The 18,751-nt window shown below is 55.4% G+C and overlaps 1 protein-coding gene and 2 long non-coding RNA genes across 3 annotated transcripts; all 3 read left to right on the forward strand.

Annotated features, from left to right (window-relative positions):
- Window positions 1-3,404: 3,404 nt before the first annotated feature.
- LOC133361219 (uncharacterized) lies at window positions 3,405-4,663 on the forward strand. The gene is made up of 3 exons (XR_009757335.1): window positions 3,405-3,517; window positions 3,994-4,106; window positions 4,357-4,663. It is a non-coding gene; the product is annotated as an uncharacterized LOC133361219 (long non-coding RNA).
- Window positions 4,664-5,289: 626 nt separating this feature from the next.
- LOC133361230 (uncharacterized) lies at window positions 5,290-6,483 on the forward strand. Its single transcript, XR_009757340.1, has 3 exons — window positions 5,290-5,348; window positions 5,949-6,172; window positions 6,304-6,483. It is a non-coding gene; the product is annotated as an uncharacterized LOC133361230 (long non-coding RNA).
- Window positions 6,484-6,520: 37 nt separating this feature from the next.
- LOC133361139 (mediator of DNA damage checkpoint protein 1-like) lies at window positions 6,521-14,251 on the forward strand. The gene is made up of 6 exons (XM_061580008.1): window positions 6,521-6,834; window positions 8,459-8,644; window positions 10,443-10,568; window positions 10,933-11,043; window positions 11,618-11,764; window positions 12,530-14,251. The coding sequence occupies exons 2-6, from the start codon at window positions 8,588-8,590 to the stop codon at window positions 12,647-12,649; spliced, it is 561 nt and encodes a 186-aa protein (XP_061435992.1). The 5' UTR covers window positions 6,521-6,834; window positions 8,459-8,587; the 3' UTR covers window positions 12,650-14,251.
- Window positions 14,252-18,751: the final 4,500 nt, after the last annotated feature.

Here is an 18,751-nt window from a genome sequence, read left to right on the forward strand (position 1 = left end):
GGAGGGCAGAGGAGTGACGCTCACAACAACGAGCGGAGCGCCGGGTGGATAAAATACAGCAAATTGGCACAGTAGGGGGCACAGTAGGGGGCACAGGTGATGCATCGGCCAGTCATCTCAGTCAGTCAACCCATGGCACCTGGGTCAGTCCCGTGACCTGCTAGCGGGCGTTCGACACTTCACATGGCCTTAAAGTGCATATAGCCTGGCACAAGCGCTGTGGTGACATCACCACCACTTAGTGGTGAATGGCGGTTGTTGTTGTTGTTGGGGGTTCATAATGGCCATGTCAGAGACATTGCTGAGGTTGTACTGTTGAATTCTTGGGTTCGAAACCCTGCATCTGGGTGTCTTAGGCGAACTAAAAACTAAACTAAACTACTTTTATTTGACCAGGTAAGGGCCCACTAAGCTATATAGCTCTTCTTCAGAAGCGATCTGGCCACAAATGGTAGCGCAACGAAGCGGCTTATCGCACATTTACAGCAGACAAATACTCTAAACGCGTGACGTTGATTCCAAATGGGAAGGGAAAAACCAGAGGACCCGGAGAAAAATCCCCGCGAACACGGGGAGAGTCATGCAAACTCCAAATATACAGCAGCAGGCGTCAGGGTCGGGATCGAACCCACGACCTCCTGCCTACCAGGCGAGGCAGTTAACATCTCCTAGCCACCGTGATGATGATGAGAGAGAGACGCAAACTCTAAATATACAGCAGCAGCAGGCGTCAGGGTCGGGATCGAAGTTAACATCTTGCCATTGCGGCATCTTTAGGGGGTTCATCATGGCTGTGTCAGGTTCACAATGGCCTTGTTTGATTCATAATGGCCATGTTTGATTTCATGATGGCCGTGTTGGAGATGCTCACCCAGAAGCGTTAAGAAACTGGGTTCGAGCCCTGGTCTGGGTGTCTTTTATAAACTCGTACTGTCTGTGTCGGAGTATAAAGTAATTACTCTCAAACTTAAATTTCTGCAACTAATACCCTATCTGTGCCTACACACACACACACCCCAACATACTAACACACACGCGGTAAACAACACACACACACACCTCAACATACACATTCACACACGCACACATACACCCACTGTGGAACGATATCCACCACCCTTACACGGCCTACCAACGTTCCACCCACAAAACCCATCCAGGCTTCCCCATCCCATCCCCCGCCATCATCAGCATCACCACCATCAACATCATCAGCACTGCCAATGGCATCAGAAAACATCCCCGTCATCATCATCGTCGGCCCTCGACGAGACGCAGCCGATGGAGCAGTACGTCGGCAACAAACGGCAAAGAAACAGCTGCCGTGTCTCCCGCCACCGACGCCTGCCACTTTGACGACTGCGAGCCCACGCAGCCCGTGGAGCGGTTTATTCGGCGTCGGTAACGACCGCGAGATTTCGCCGGGCACTAGCGGCGGTTGGGAGGTGGCGACGGCGTCGGCGCGCCGATGCGAGCAGAGGGCGCCTGTCCAAAGCCGGAGGTCGAGGGCGGAAGTCTCGGTGGAGGTGCCGCCTTCGGGGGCGAGGGGCGGCCGAGGCTGGGGGAGGAGGAGGTGGGCGGGGAGGCGGCGTTGGAGGCGGCAGATGAACGCTCGGATCCGCAGGGCGAACTCCCGCGCGCTTCCAAGGAAGCGGGAGACGTCGGCACGCCGTCGACGGAGGAGGCCGAAGGTGGCGGATCGCTCGGCGGAGATTCTGGTGGCCCGGCGAATCTTAGAGACCGGTGGAGACGGCGCGGCGGCGGCGGCGCTGGTGGAGAAGAGAGACCGCGGAGAGAAGGAGACGGATGCAGGTGGCGGTTTGATGAACGCGGAAGGCGTGAACTCGGCCTCGACCACGGGAAATCCCGAGGGTGTTGAGACCGCAAGCTCTGACGACGACGAGACGATCGACTTGGACGCCGAGATACCGGCAGAGTCGCGTGAAGTTGAACCGACGGGAGGGTGACGAGCCGCTTCGCTGCGACACACGGCGGGCAGTCGACGGACCCCCGCCGCGGGAAGTTCAGAGGGGGGACGAGAAGCCGGGGCAGGAGGAGGAGTGTCGGGGGAAACCACGGCTAAGACGCTTTCCCTGACAACTGAAAGGCCTGCGGAAGATCCGAAGGCTGATGGGAGACGGTTGAAAAGACTGCGACTGAGAACGAAGATTCTCTGTCAGGCAACCGCGGCCGGGTGCCCGTCGGCCGGCGGGGAAGATCGCGGGCGCGAGGGGGGCGTCCACGCTGACGGACGCCGCTTTGCTCGGCCCGCGAAGCGCGTCGACGGAAACCGGCGACGCCGTAGAGAAGCCGACCGAGAGGCAGGGTGCCTCCCCGCCGCCGCCGCAAACCGCCGTGCCACCGACTCCTGCGGGCAACGGAGAAGAGGTACCCGCCAGCAGCGGAGAATAATACGGCCGGATCATTGCCCACCGGGGATCCCGTCGTCTTCGAAGCGAGGAGGACGCCTTGGAGGGAAGTCGTCGGGCAAGACAGGCGTCCCGCGAGAGCGCGAAACGGCGGGGGGGCTCCGCGACGGGCGGAGCGAATGAAGCGGCGGCAGCGGCGGTCGTCGAGGGAGAGACACGGCTGCCCCCCCGAGGGTCGAACCCCCGGGAACTTCGAAGAAACCCGGAATGAAGTCGGCAAGGAAGCGGAATGACTTGGAAACGGCGGCGGCCTCCCGGAGAGCGAAGGGGAACTCCGACTTCCCGTCGACGGCGGCGGGCGGAGACGCGGCACCCAGACGCCAGACGCCCGGAAGCTCCGAAGAAACTAGGAAAGGGGCCCTCGGCGAAGACTAAAGGCGGACTTGTTCGGGTCGGAGACTTGGGTGGCTCCGGTCGAGGGCACGGGGCGCGACGAGCTGATGGCGGGGGTTGAGGAGGCCGCTCGAGCCGCCGAACCTGATCGCCCGGAAACTCTGAAGAAGGTCGGAAAGGCGTCGACGGGCGAGAGAGAGTCGCCGGGAGAGGCGAGAGATGGCGGAGATCTGCCGTCGGAGGATGGAGAGGAAACGCGAGAGCGCCGCACGGAATGTCCGGAAAGTTCTAAGATACTCGGGAGGAAGCGTTCGGCGGAGGATGGAGACGGCGCTCCGCGGGGAGAGTGCGGGCGCTCGGGAGACGCCGAGGAAGCGAGACTCGGCGGCATCGGTGACGGCGGCGGTGGCAGCGCCGACGGTGGATCGTCGGCCGAGCCTTCGTCGCCCGCGGGGAGAAATGCGCCACGGCGTTCCGCCAGGACTCCGAGCGCGGGACGAGGCGGCAGGAAGCCCGCGACCGCCAAGAGGGGCGGCACGGCCGCACCGCCGCCAGAACCGGGAACACAACCAGAGCCGCCGAGGTCGAGACGCCAGCGGAGTTTGACGGTGGTGATGAAGCGACTGGCCAAGGTGACGGTGCCGAGCTTCCGGAGGATCACGGGGAGGAGGAGGAGGAGGAAGGTGCTCATGTGGAAGCTGCTGGGACCGTTGAACCTCTGGCTGAAGCATCGAACCAAAGAGACGTTAATCCAGGTGGGTGTACGTATCGTACGCGGATTATCTGTAAGTCTGTGTGTGTGCCTCTGTGGGGAGCGGTAGTGTGGTGGTTAGCGCTACGCTGCGCTACGAACCTGGTGACCCGGATTCGATTCCCGCTTACGGCAAACACCAGTGACGATTATCTGATTCGGTCCTGGACCTCCCCTAGGTCGACTCAGCCTCCAATGAGTACCTGGGGCGATGTGTAAACACCTCCTCATGTGCCACAGTGCCGGCCTTCACAGGTGCTGCTGCTGCTACTCGCTAACAGCACTTGGCCCTACAGTCTGTTAAGGCTGTACTGGGGATCTTTGTATCTGTGTGTATTGGGGGTGGGGGGAGCGGTGGTTCAGTGGTTGGTGTACCACGCTACAAACCCGGCGACCCAAATTCGTGGGTGCTCGCTAACAGCACTTGCCCCAGCAACCTGTGTAGGCCACACTGGTCGTCTATGTCTTTGCCATCCCCAGGTCACCCCTCGCCCAGCACTCGTAGGATTGGCCAAAGGAGGACAGCAGCCGGGAGGTCAAAGGTCGCCAGTTCAGAGGATGACGCCACAGAGCAGGTTGGACGGGTGGTGGAGGTGAGTGAGCGACCACGGGGAGAGAGAGACGCAAACTCCACATATACGGCAGCAGGCGTCAGGGACGGGATCTAACCCATGACCTCCTGTATAGTATAAAGGATAAAAGAGGAAAATTGCATAGAAATAAGTTGAATGGCGGATGAGGATAGGGCAGTAAATAGAATAGCGGATAAGGGGATTGTGCAATTGTGAAATTAGCGGATAAGTTGAATGGCAGATAGCATGATTTATGCTCTTTGTTTTACAGGATGTCCCCATATCCAGCAGCATGGATCGGAAAACCCGAGCCAAGCAGAAAGCAGCGACGGCAACATCGGCGGCAGTGGCAGTCGAGTCAAGCGGAGGGGCAGGAAGTGACGTCGCCACAGCCCCACGTGACGACAAGACAGGAAGTGACGTCGCCAGAACCCCATGTGACTCCAGGACAGGAAGTGACGTCGCCACAGCCCCACGCGACGACAAGACAGGAAGTGACGTCGCCAGAGCCCCATGTCACGACAGGACAGGAAGTAACGTCGCCACAGCCCCACACGACGACAAGACAGGAAGTGACGTCGCCCCCACGCAACGCCAGGACAGGAAAGTGACGTCGCCAAGGCCCGAGGCAACGTGCGGCGTGGTAGAAATCCGCGGAACAGCGCCGCCGCGACAGGAGGTGACGCCGGCAGTGACGCCGGCAGTGACGCCGTCGACGCAGGAAGCAGCGGCGCCGAGACGGGAACCAACGTCGTTGCGGCAGAAAGTGATGTCACAGCAGCGGGAAGCGGCGTCGGCGATGCCGTGCGCACGGAAAGTGTCGCCCCCGGGACGGGAAGCGAAGCGGCGGCGGCGGCCACTCCACGGACCGGCAAGGTGGCCCAGGGAAGGGCTGGAGGCCGGGCAAAGGGCCCTGCGACACCACAGAGGAGGAGGAGGAGGACGCGGGCCGGCGGCGACGATGATGACGGCGGTGACGGCGATGACGAGACAAATGGCGCGCTGGCGCGGGGAGGAGAGGTCCACCTCGTCATCTGGCCAGATGATCCCAGAGGTCGGGGGGGTCGGCAGCGGTCATCAAGGGTCAGCCGAGGTGGTGGAAGGGCAGGAGCGGCGACAGCGGGGGGCAGGGGGGGGCAGGGGACGAGCATGGGCGGTGGAGGCGGAGAAGGAGGTGGTGGAGGCGGTGGTGGAGGAGGCGGTGGGAGGCGGCGGTGGATAGCGGTGGTGGAGGTGCGGACGAGACAAAGGAAGTAGAAACAAGTGAGTCCCGTCGTCGTCGTCGTCATCGTTGTTGTTTCCATGAGCATCACCACGGCGGCGTTCGTGGTGTAGATGATAGTTGGTGAGACAAGAGATTGACACGTAGTGGGTATGCTCAGCTAATGTTACGGTTCGTAGTCGATCTATTTCAGGGTTGGGCCGCGTAGTGACCGTCTCGCCAGATTGTTTTGTCGGGACGCCCTCCACCACCGACTAATGACAGCCAATCAAATTAAACCGTCACGCGGTGGGCAGGCGTTTAAAGACGTGGCGATTATGATTGTTTCAGCTCACTCACTGACCTACCCACCCAATCACTCACCCACCCACTCACTCACCCCCCCACCCACTCACCCACCCACTCATGCATTCACTCACCCACCCACTCAATCACCCACCCACTCAGCCACTCACTCACCCACCCACTGACTCACTCACTCACTCACCCACTCACTCACCTACTCACCTGCTCAGCCACTTAGACGGTGGAGGGTTCTCAAACATCACCGGATCGCCACAGAGTGGCTTAACCCCCCCCACCCCAAACGATCACTTATGAATCAAGTCTAAGATCTGTTTTCATGATCTCCCTGTCACTAGAAGCGGAAAGCGGTGGGGGCGGGGGAACCGCACCACAGGAGGAAACCCGGCGGAGGCGGCGAGGTCGCCCACAGCAACAGCCGGTGGCCCCGCAGGAGGTGCCGCCCCCCTTGGCTGCCTCCCACAATGCCGCGGGGCAGGAAGAGGGTAGCAGTGATGCTGCCACCGCTACTGCTGCCAGTGATGATGGAGACGGTGGCGATGGTGCGGGAGGTGTGACGATAGTAAGTGGAATCAGTACTGACGTTACACAACAGTACTCAGTCCCGGTTGATTTATTAAATTATTACAGTCAACAAAATCCCACCTAAGCCCCCCCCCCTCCCCACCCTTTCTCCCCCCCCACCCCACACAGCCCCCCCTCACGCTGTCCACCCGGAAGAGACGTGGGGCCACGGAGCAGCCGACAGCGCCGCAGAAATCCCGTCGGAATTCCAGGAAACCGGGAACGTCGGCAACGTCAGGAACGTCCCAAGCCACCGACGCTCCGGGAACGCCGCAGGGGAGCGGAGGGCCACCGGGAAACTCGGGAACGCCGGAAGAACGCCGCAGGGGCGAGGGGCATCGGGAAACTCGGGAACGCCGGAAGGAACGCCGCAGGGGCGAGGGGCATCGGGAAACTCGGGAACGCCGGAAGGAACGCCGCAGGGGCGAGGGGCATCGGGAAACTCGGGAACGCCGGAAATTCCTCGGAGGACAGGAACGCCGCAGGGGCGAGGAGCGGCATCGAGAAATTCGGGAACGCCGGAAATTCCGCAGAGGCCAAGGAACGCCGCAGGGGAGCAGAGGGGCATCGGGAAACTCGGGAACGCCGACAACGCCGGGAATTTCAGGAGGGCGAGGAACGCCGCGGTCTGCCCGCAATCCCAGGGGAGACGTTCCCAAGGTGAGATTCTCCCTGTGCGAGCGTGGCATGTGGGCAGACTCGTATGTTTGTACGAATGAGTGTTCTTTTCGCACTGCAACGTAGCTGGGTGTGCACAGTTCAATTCACTTGCTGTGTGTGTGAGCGTGTGAGCGTGTGAGTGTGTGAGGGGGCGCCATGGTGGTGAGATGGATAGCAGATGTTGACCACCTCTGCCTGGTATGCAGGCTGTCGTGGGTTTCGATCCCAATCCTGACACCTGCTGCTGTATATTTGGAGTCTGTGTCTCTCTCTCATCATCATCACGGTGGCTATGAGATGTTGACTACCTCGCCTGGTATACAGGAGGTCGTGGGTTCATTCACGACCCTGACACCTGCTGCTGTATATTTGGAGTCTGTGTCTCTCTCTCATCATCATCACGGTGGATAGGAGATGTTAACTACCTCGCCTGGTATACAGGAGGTCGTGGGTTCGATCCCGACCCTGACGACGCCTGCTGCTGCTGTATATTTGGAGTCTGTGTCTCTCTCTCATCATCATCACGGTGGCTAGGAGATGTTAACTCCCTCGCCTGGTATACAGGAGGTCGTGGGTTCGATCACGACCCTGACGCCTGCTGCTGTATATTTGGAGTCTCCAGGTCTCTCTCCTCGTGGTCGCGTGGAATTTTCTCCGGGTTCTCCGGTTTTCCCCTCGACATTATAGAAGAATGCGTCAAGAGTATTTGTTCACGTGTGCGTGCATCTGCCTATTTGGCTGCTGTAAATTTCCACTTGATAAGCCGCTTCGTTGAGCATTTATTTGTGACCAGGTCGCTTCTGAAAAAGAGCTGCATATCTCACTGGGCCTTACGTGTTAAAAATAAACAAAAAATTTGGAAAACTAAACAATTGTTAGTGAGTTGTGTAGTAAACATCACCACTGGGGAGACAAAGGCGGCCGGGCGTGGTGCTGGCCACCCACCTCCTCGTGCGCTGTGCCGGCCTTCATAGGTGCTCGCTAACAGTACTTGCTCCCAAAAGTCTGTTCAGGTATACGGGGGATCTTTGTTTTTGTAGCCCTCTGTATGCGCATATCTGCTGCAGGTGGCGTTCACGGGTGCGTACAACCGTCTCTGTCTCTGTGTATCTTTACTTATCTATCTCTGTGTGTGTATCGCACCCCAAGAACAGCGTAGCGCAGACGGATAAAACGCAGCAAGTTAGCACAGTAGGGGGCACAGGTGGTGCATCGGCCAGTCATCTCAGTCAGTCAACCTACGGCACCTGGGGTCTGTGCCGTGATCTCCTGCCAGCAGCGAACCTTCGACACTTTGCGTGGTCTCCGAGTGCACCTAGTCTGGCACAGGCACCGTGGTGATGTCACCGCAGAGGTCGCAGACGGGTTTTGATTCCTTACCCGTACCCGGCCGCACCAGGGTCGCAAACGGCTACCCGTACCCGGCCGGGTACGGGTAGCCGGGTATCGGGTAGGGTACGGGTATCGGGTACCCGGTTGCGACCTCTGTGTCACCGTCACCTGTCGTTGTTGTATCTCTGTGTACGTAATTCTCCATTTGTACCCGCGTGTGCACGTGCGTGCCCAGCGTGTGCACGTGCTCGCCCGCGTGTGTAACCTACCTCTCCGTGCGTACCGGCGGCAGGTGGCGTTCACGGGAGTGGCGGAGCTGGAGGCGCTGGAGCAGCGCGTGCGGGCGCTGGGCTGGGCCGTGAGCGCCAGCGCGCGCGACTGCTCCCACCTCGTCACCGACCGCGTGTGCCGCACCGTCAAGATGCTGTGCGCCGTCGCCAGGGGCGTGCCCGTCGTCACGCCCGCCTGGATCCAGCAGGTGCCGCGGGTTGTGCGGGCGGGCAAGGTGGTGGTAGCAGCACGTCGGTGATGCTCGGGCCTTGGGTTTATTACCTTACTGGGGCGTCTTTCTGTGGAGTTTGTGTGATCTCCCCCTGTTCTACAGAGTGAGTGTAGTTTGTATGATCTCCCCCTGTTCTACAGAGTGAGTGGAGTTTGTATGATCTCCCACTGTTCTACAGAGTGAGTGGAGTTTGTGTGATCTCCCCTGTTCTACAGAGTGAGTGAGTGGAGTTTGTATGATCTCCCCCTGTCCTACAGAGTGAGTGAGTGGAGTTTGTGTGATCTCCCCCTGTTCTACAGAGTGAGTGGAGTTTGTGTGATCTCCCCCTGTTCTACAGAGTGAGTGAGTGTAGTTTGTGTGATCTCCCCCTGTTCTACAGAGTGAGTGAGTGGAGTTTGTATGATCTCCCTCTGTTCTACAGAGTGAGTGAGTGGAGTTTGTATGATCTCCCTCTGTTCTACAGAGTGAGTGAGTGTAGTTTGTATGATCTCTCCCTGTTCTACAGAGTGAGTGAGTGGAGTTTGTATGATCTCCCCCTGTTCTACAGAGTGAGTGAGTGTAGTTTGTGTGATCTCCCCCTGTTCTACAGAGTGAGTGAGTGGAGTTTGTGTGATCTCCCCCTGTTCTACAGAGTGAGTGTAGTTTGTGTGATCTCCCCCTGTTCTACAGAGTGAGTGAGTGGAGTTTGTGTGATCTCCCCCTGTTCTACAGAGTGAGTGAGTGGAGTTTGTATGATCTCCCTCTGTTCTACAGAGTGAGTGAGTGGAGTTTGTATGATCTCTCCCTGTTCTACAGAGTGAGTGAGTGGAGTTTGTATGATCTCCCCCTGTTCTACAGAGTGAGTGAGTGTAGTTTGTGTGATCTCCCCCTGTTCTACAGAGTGAGTGTAGTTTGTGTGATCTCCCCCTGTTCTACAGAGTGAGTGAGTGGAGTTTGTGTGATCTCCCCCTGTTCTACAGAGTGAGTGTAGTTTGTGTGATCTCCCCCTGTTCTACAGAGTGAGTCAGTGGAGTTTGTGTGATCTCCCCCTGTTCTACAGAGTGAGTCAGTGGAGTTTGTGTGATCTCCCCCTGTTCTACAGAGTGAGTGAGTGGAGTTTGTATGATCTCCCCCTGTCCTACATAGTGAGTGAGTGGAGTTTGTATGATCTCCCCCTGTTCTACAGAGTGAGTGAGTGGAGTTTGTAGGATCTCCCCCTGTTCTACAGAGTGAGTGAGTGTAGTTTGTGTGATCTCCCCCTGTTCTACAGAGTGAGTGAGTGGCGTTTGTGTGATCTCCCCCTGTTCTACAGAGTGAGTGTAGTTTGTGTGATCTCCCCCTGTTCTACAGAGTGAGTGAGTGGAGTTTGTGTGATCTCCCCCTGTTCTACAGAGTGATGTGAGTGTAGTTTGTGTGATCTCCCCCTGTTCTACAGAGTGAGTGAGTGGAGTTTGTGTGATCTCCCCCTGTTCTACAGAGTGAGTGAGTGGAGTTTGTGTGATCTCCCCCTGTTCTACAGAGTGAGTGAGTGGAGTTTGTGTGATCTCCCCCTGTTCTACAGAGTGAGTGAGTGGAGTTTGTATGATCTTTCCCTGTTCTACAGAGTGAGTGAGTGGAGTTTGTGTGATCTCCCCCTGTTCTACAGAGTGGGTGAGTGGAGTTTGTATGATCTCTCCCTGTTCTACAGAGTGAGTGAGTGGAGTTTGTATGATCTCCCCCTGTTCTACAGAGTGAGTTGAGCTCATGCCCCAAAAGTTATGTTCAAGGCTACACAGGGGACCTTTGTCTTTGTCAGTGTGAGCAGAGTGGCCGCGTGGTGGACAGCGATGCGTTCATCGTGAGCGACGAGGAGCAAGAGGCCAAGTTCCACTTCCGGCTCAGAGAGTCGCTCCTTGCGGCGAGAGAGAGGCCGCTGTTCCACGTGGGTGACGCACGCACGCACACACACGTACACACACGTACACACACACACGTACACACGCACACACACACACGTACACACACACACGTACACACACACACGTACACACGCACACACACACACACGCACGTACACACACACACGTACACACACACACACGTACACACGCACACACACACACGTACACACACGTACACATGCACACACACACACACACACACACGTACACACACGCACGTACACACACACACACGTACACACACACACGTACACACACACACGTACACACACGCACGTACACACACGCACGTACACACACACACGCATACATGTATGTACTGGCCTGCCCGGCTTGTGCCTGCAGGGCTGCCGCGTGCACGTGACCGCCGGAGTGAAGCCCGAGCCGGTCCACATGCGCGACATCGTGGAGTGCGGCGGGGCCACCTGGCTACCCAAAGTGCCTCGCACTGCACAGGTACGGTGTGGGTGTGTGTGTACCTGTGTGTGTGTGTGTACCTGTGTGTGTGTACCCACGTGTGTGTACCTGTGTGTGTGTGTACCTGTGTGTGTGTACCCACGTGTGTGTACCTGTGTGTGTGTGTACCTGTGTGTGTGTACCTGTGTGTGTGTGTGTACCTGTGTGTGTGTGTGTACCTGTGTGTGTGTGTGTGTGTACCCGCGTGTGTGTGTGTGTCTACCCACGTGTGTGTGAACCCACGTGTGTGTGTGTACCTGTGTGCATGTGTGTGTACTCACGTGTGTGTGTGTACTCGCGTGCGTGTGTGTACCTGTGTGTGTGTATTCGTGTGTATCCGTGTGTGTGTCTATCCGTGTGTGTGTATCCGTGTGTGTGTGTATGTGTGTATCCGTGTGTGTGTCTATCCGTGTGTGTGTGTGTGTGTATCCGTGTGTGTGTGCCCGTGTGTGTGTGTCCGCGTGTGTGTGTGTATCCGCGTGTGTGTGTGTATCCGCGTGTGTGTGTGTATCCGTGTCCGTGTGTGTGTATCCGTGTCCGTGTGTGTGTATCCGTGTCCGTGTGTGTAACCCAGGCCGGACTGCTGGTGGTGTCGTGCCCCGAGGACTCTGTGCGTCTGCGCGATTGCCGCGGCGTTGACGTGGTGAGCGCCGAGCTCATCCTCACCGGCGTGCTCAGGCAGAGACTGGACGTTGACGCTCACCGCCTCAGCATCAGCCGCGTGAGAGCCGCCCACTCAAACCGCACCGTCACACCACGTGGTGTCGCTTGGACGTGGCGTCTGTACTTTTGTTTCAGGAGCGTTGCGCTGAACACGCACAGTGCCCACTATTACTGAGCAAGTCACAGCGTATTGGTCACCACGTGGCACTCATGAATCTCAACGTGCATCCTACACACTACACTATACACTCACCACTAGTATACTCAACACTACTACACTACACTATACGCTCACCACTAGTACACTCAACACTAGTACACTCACCACTACTACACTCACCACTACACTCACCACTACACTCACCACTAGTACACTCAACACTAGTACACTCACCACTACTACACTCACCACAACTACACTCACCACAACTACACTCACCACTACACTCACCACTACACTCACCACTACACTCACCACTATACTCACCACTATACTCACCACTACTACACTCACCACTACACTCACCACTACACTCACTACTACACTCACTACTACACTCACCACTACACTCACCACTACACTCACCACTAGAACACTCACCACTACACTCACCACTACTACACTCACCACTACACTCACCACCACTACACTCACCACTACACTCACCACTACACTCTGTTGTTATGATGCTGCGCCGGTGTGACACCGCCAATACAATAAGACTCGATAACACTTTTGATTGGCGCTTGTTGGTTGGCGGACGGTGTGTGTGTGTGTCTACATCTCTGGACATTGTCCCCCTTGTTGTCGTCGCGGGGACAGGGAGACGAGGCAGACAGCTCGGACATCGATGGGGGCAGAGACGTAGAGCAGCGCGCACGCAAGCGCGCCAGCGTGCCGGCTGCGCGGGGAGCCCAGGTTGCCTCCAAACGCCGGCGCTGAAGACGACGATGACGACGATGAGGTGGTGGAGGTACAGGAGGTGGATGATGAAGATGATCATGAGGAGATGGAGGAGGTGGATGATGATGTTGATGATGATGGGACCATTCTGCGTGGGTGCGTGTGTCTGGGGTTGGATTGGGGAGCGGCGGTGCAGCGGTTAGCGCTGCGCTGTGTAATCCTGGGGAACCAAGTTCGATTCCCGCTCATGACCAGAGGTCGCAACCGGGTACCCGATACCCGTACCCTACCTGATACCCGGCTACCCGTACCCAGCCGGGTACGGGTACGGGTAGGCCGTGAGTCACTGGTGAGTAACCGTTTGTCACTCATTTTGGGTAGGGTACGGGTAGGGAACGGGTACCCGTACCCGGCCGGGTACGGGTACCCGTTTGCGACCCTGGTGCGGCCGGGTACGGGTACGGAATCAAAACCCGTTTGCGACCTCTGGTCTGGGGTTGGATTGGGGAGCGGCGGTGCAGCGGTTAGCGGTGCGCTGTGTAATCCTGGCGAACCAAGTTCGATTCCCGCTCACGACCACCACCAACACCAGTGACGATACTCTGAACCGATTCTAGGCCTCCTCTCTGTCGGCTTGGCCTCAAATGAGTACCTGGTGCGGTGTGTAAAAATCACCACTGGGGAGACAAAGGCGGCCGGGCGTGGTGCTGGCCACCCACCCCCTGGTGTGCCGTGCCGGCCTTCATAGGTGTAGTTTGTATGTTATTGCAAAACGGAACCTATTTTGGTGTTTGGCATGTTAACACTTCCTGTTTTATTGCCAGAAAGGGTCCAAACCTCTTTTGATTTTTCATCATTTTTGATGCTGGCAACAAGTTCCCGTAGATATAACTGCTCGACACAAGGACATCGGTGCACCGATACTTACATTGGCAACAAACCCTCCACCTACATACAATATCACTGGTATTGGTCTAAAACGTCCCAGCGCTGAAAATATAATATAACTCAGCCGGGATCACACGGTAGCAGCGGCAGGGACATCACTGCCGCTACTGCATGGAGAACCTGGCAGGAACCTCCTGGAAAAAAGAGTCTTTCCAGGGCTAAACAAGTATCACAATAAATAATAATATTCACATCATTGTCCGTGTCTCTGTGTGTGTGGGAGCGGTGGTGTCGTGGGTTGGGGCGCCGTGCTACAAACCCGGCGACCCGGGTTCAATTCTCCGCTCCCGGCAAACACCAACGACGATGATCTGAATCGGTACCTGGGCCTCTCCCCTAGGTCTACTCAGCTTCCAATGAGTACCCGGTGCGGTGTGTTACCATCGCCGCTGGGGAGACAAAGGCGGCCGGGCGTGGTGTTGGCCACCCACCCCCTCGTGTGCCGTGCCGGCCTTCATAGGTGCTGCTCGCTAACAGCACTTGTCCCAACAGTCTGTTGAGGCTACATGGGGGAGTGGGTGGTCTTTGTATGTCCCAGGTCTGTATCGCGACAGACCTGGGACAGACATCTGTGTGCTGTTGATGATGATGATGAAAACAACAATGATATTACTATTTTCATTCTTGGTTCTTTCGGTAAAGTCAGGTCGAAGGGAAACAACAAAATACTACAAATGAAATAAACGACTGCAACGACGATCTGGACTGGTGTCTTCTTATGTGTTTCTCACTCTTCTTGGTTCTTTCGGTAAAGTCACGTAGAAGGGAAATAATAAAATAATGAAACATAGAATACAATTCTCACGACGTTTCGGGCACAACGCAAGCAGCCGTCCTCGGGTGAAGAACAGGTCTCTGTCGGAAAGACAGCGTCTGAATGAACAAAGAGCCCCTTTGTAACAACGAATGCTACAGGTCTTAGTTTCATCCAGCAGTGGTTCGTCTGCTTTGGGGGGGGAAGGGCCTCCGTTGTGGGCAGCAAAGACAAAGAAGTCGTAGCACTCGTTGATGCGCGACTCTGTAATGAGAGTCACGCTTCAAAGGGTCCAGCGTCGCGCCTAGACACTCGTCGGGACAGACTCAAAGGGTGTCAGTTCCAGAGGATCGTGGAGGCGCTCTCAGACACCCTGGAAATTCCTGGTGCCCATCGTCAATGACTGAGGCTCACTGAGCCAGGCTAAGGCACCCTTAAGATCATTAGGTCCCAGTGTTAATGACTGAGGCTCACTGAGCCAGGCTAAGGCATCCTTAAGATACTTAGGGCCCAGTGTTAATGCTTGAGACTTACTGAGCCAGGCTAAGGCACCCTTAAGATCCTTAGGGCCCAGTGTTAATGACTGAGGCTCACTGAGCCAGGCGAAGGCACCCTTAAGATGCTTAGGGCCCAGTGTTAATGTTTGAGACTTACTGAGCCAGGCTAAGGCACCCTTAAGATCCTTAGGGCCCAGTGTTAATGACTGAGGCTCACTGAGCCAGGCGAAGGCACCCTTAAGATCCTTAGGGCCCGGTGTTAATGCTTGAGGCTCATTGAGCCAGGCTAAGGTACCCTTAAGATCATTAGGGCCCAGTGTTAATGACTGAGGCTCACTGAGCCAGGCGAAGGCACCCTTAAGATCCTTAGGGCCCAGTGTCAATGACTGAGACTCACTGAGCCAGGCGAAGGCACCCTTAAGATCATTAGGGCCCAGTGTCAATGACTGAGGCTCACTGAGCCATAGATCCTTAGGGCCCTGTGTTAATCATCGAGGCTCACTGAGTCACATGCAAGCTCTTATTGCGTCTGCATCGGATAAGGTCGCTGTTCGGACCAAACCATTGTCTGAGTAAAGTGGGGGGGGGGGGGGGTCGTGCCATGTGTCCTCTAAAGATAACGGGAACGCGGACGAAACCATTCGTTGACAATTATGGGAGGGGGGGGGGGAGTGCATCGTGCCAAGGGAACTTATTGGACTCTTCCATTCGATACGGCACTGGCATAAAGAGGAACACGCGCAGTAGAGAACACACACAGGGTAGAGACATCATCATCATCATCGCGTCGACCTTGGTGATGATGATTGACACTGAGAGAGACAGAGCAGAACGTTTGATTAGAGACAGAGTTGATCGATCTGGATATTAATTATTTAGTTTTGGCTAGTTACAGTTTTTGAGTGATTATCATTTTTTGCTTAATGCAGTATTTTTACCGCGAGCAATTCATTGCAAAAAAAATATTCGATTAAAAAAAAATATAAAAAATATATATTTGTAAACCCCCCCTCTTGTCTCGTATTTTGTTAATGGTACAGTCCCATAGCGGGGAGCCGATGTCCGTTGACTCCGTTGATTAGAGCGCGGGCAATACCAAAGTGTGATTTCTGGAAGGGGGTGAGAGACAGAGAGAGGGGGGGGGGCGCGTGGTGGGAGGCTTTGTGGTTTTGGGGTTTGAGCGGCTTGGGTTTGGAACCGTGAGATTTGGGGAATTTGATGAAATCGCGGAAGTTTCACCCCCCGTCAATTCTGAGCTCTCACAGACACACCCCGAGTGCGTGTTCAACCAGCCATGAAAGCCTTCAGGTTAGTACATTCAGTCAAATCGCTTGTGTGTTTTTTTAAACTATAAATACATTAAATTTCGATTTAAAGCTTTCGTGACTGCAGGGATTCATCTTCTTGGTTCTTTCGGTAAAGTCGCGTAGAAGGGAAGTAATAAAATAATAAAAATAAAATATAATATAATTATTTTGTTACTTCTATAAATACATTACCCGCCAACTCACTAACAATGACCCGCGTACATCCAACACTTTCACACACTAATCTTTCGGTAAAGTCACGTGGGTATAAAATAAAAAAATAAATTAAATCACGACGTTTCGGGCGCTCACACACCAACCCATTCACCCACTCGCCGATTCACTCTCACCCATCCACATCGCTCACACGCCCACTCATTCACTCACTTACTCATTCACTCACTCACTCATTCACTCACTCATTCACTCACTCATTCACTCATTCATTCACTTACTCATTCACTCATTTACTCATTCACTCAGTCACCCATTCATTCACTCATTAACTCACTCATTCACTCACTCATTCACTCACTCATTCACTCAGTCACCCTTCATTCACTCATTAACTCACTCATTCACTTACTCATTCACTCACTCATTCATTCACTCATTCACCGACTCTACCCACCCGTCAACCCATCGATTCGCGTGTACATCCGCTGACCTATTCAATCACCCATTCACTCATTCACTCACTCATTCATTCGATCACCCACCCACCTTTCCACCCACCCATTCACGCACCCACTCACCTACTAACCGACGCACTCACCCACCTACTAACCGACTCACCCAACCACTCACCCATCTCGTCACTCACCCACCCACTCACCCCCCCTACTCACACACAAGTCTGCGTCTCTCTCTCTCTGACCCTCTGCCCCTCTGACCCTCTGACCCTCTGCGTCTCTGCGCACTCTGTAGAGTTGGTTGCGCCGTGCCCTCGCTGCGCCGCACGAGGCTCTGGCTGTGGCTGTGCGCTGTGGCCTGGGTCTCCTGCGGAGTCGTCGTCATCCTCTTCGGCATCGTCTTCACTCCACACTCCACCAGCAGCAGCAAGTCACAACCAGGCCACGTCGTGACACCAACATCATACCACCACCACCAGCTCCACCACACCACTACCACCACCCCCACTACCACACCACCACCGCCACCACTACCACATCACCACCAGCTTCTCACCACCACCATCACCACACCACCACCACACCACCACCAGCACCACTACCACACCACCACCACCAGCACCACTACCACACCACCAGCACCACCAGCACCACCACCACACCACCACCACACCACCACCACACCACCACCAGGACCACTACCACACCACCACCACCAGCACCACTACCACACCACCAGCACCACCACCACACCACCACCACACCACCACCACACCACCACCAGGACCACTACCACACCACCACCACCAGCACCACTACCACACCACCAGCACCACCACCACACCACCACCACACCACCACCACACCACCACCAGGACCACTACCACACCACCACCACCAGCACCACTACCACACCACCAGCACCACCACCACACCACCACCACACCACCACCACACCACCACCAGGACCACTACCACACCACCACCACCAGCACCACTACCACACCACCAGCACCACCACCAGCACCACCACCACCACACACACCACCACACCACCACCACCAGCACCACCACACCACCACCACTAGCACCACCACCACACCAGCACCAGGACTCGAGAGAGGGACCAGGGTTGAGGAGTCTCGTTTGCAAGAGTGACCTTGGGGGGGTGGGGGGTGGGGGGGTCATCAGTGAGCGAGTTGTGGTGAGAATGCTGCTACTGTGTGGTCTAGCCTAGGGGCACCCCCCGTGGCAGCTGGCCCTGTGTGTTGGCCTGCCAGGAGCTGTCATCTAAGAAATGTGGAACCGTGACGCCGGCCGGCGCACGATGGCCAAACTCTTGCGGATGGCATCACAGGATCCCTCGTGTAGCCCGTAACAGACTGTATAACACGTGTGTTCGCGACCAATATTACTCATAATCAACGTTTTTGGGTTTAGATCGCGTTATTTATAAATGTGTCGTAACCCTCCACCACCCGACACGGCCAATCAGTAAAAAAGTGTCACGTTGACAAAAGACAAAATAGTTCGCTGCTTTAGCCCACCGGTGTGTTGAAGCGTGAAACCACAACATTTTTTTAGAAATTTCGATTTAAAGCTTTCGTGACTGCAGAGATTCATCTTCTTGGTTCTTTCGGTAAAGTCACGTAGAAGGGAAATAATAAAATAATAAAAATAAAACATAATAAAATATTATTTTTATTAGGTTTTAAAATATGATGTTTAATTTGTATTATTTTATTATAATAAAATATTATATTTCGATTTAAAGATTTCGTGACTGCAGGGATTCATCTTCTTGGTTCTTTCGGTAAAGTCACGTAGAAGGGAAATAATAAAATAATACAAATTAAACATCATAAAATACAATTCTCACGACGTTTCGGCCACAACGCAAGCAGCCGTCCTCAGGTGAAGAACAGGGCTGTCGGAAAGACAGCGTCTGAATGAAACCCCCCAGGCTTGGAGCGTCTATTTAAGCCGCTCGCCCACCGCCAGGC

The sequence above is a fragment of the Lethenteron reissneri genome, chromosome 71, assembly GCF_015708825.2.
Source record: "Lethenteron reissneri isolate LAM-NWPU_2019-01 chromosome 71, ASM1570882v1, whole genome shotgun sequence".
Classification (NCBI taxonomy): Eukaryota; Metazoa; Chordata; class Hyperoartia; order Petromyzontiformes; family Petromyzontidae; genus Lethenteron; species Lethenteron reissneri.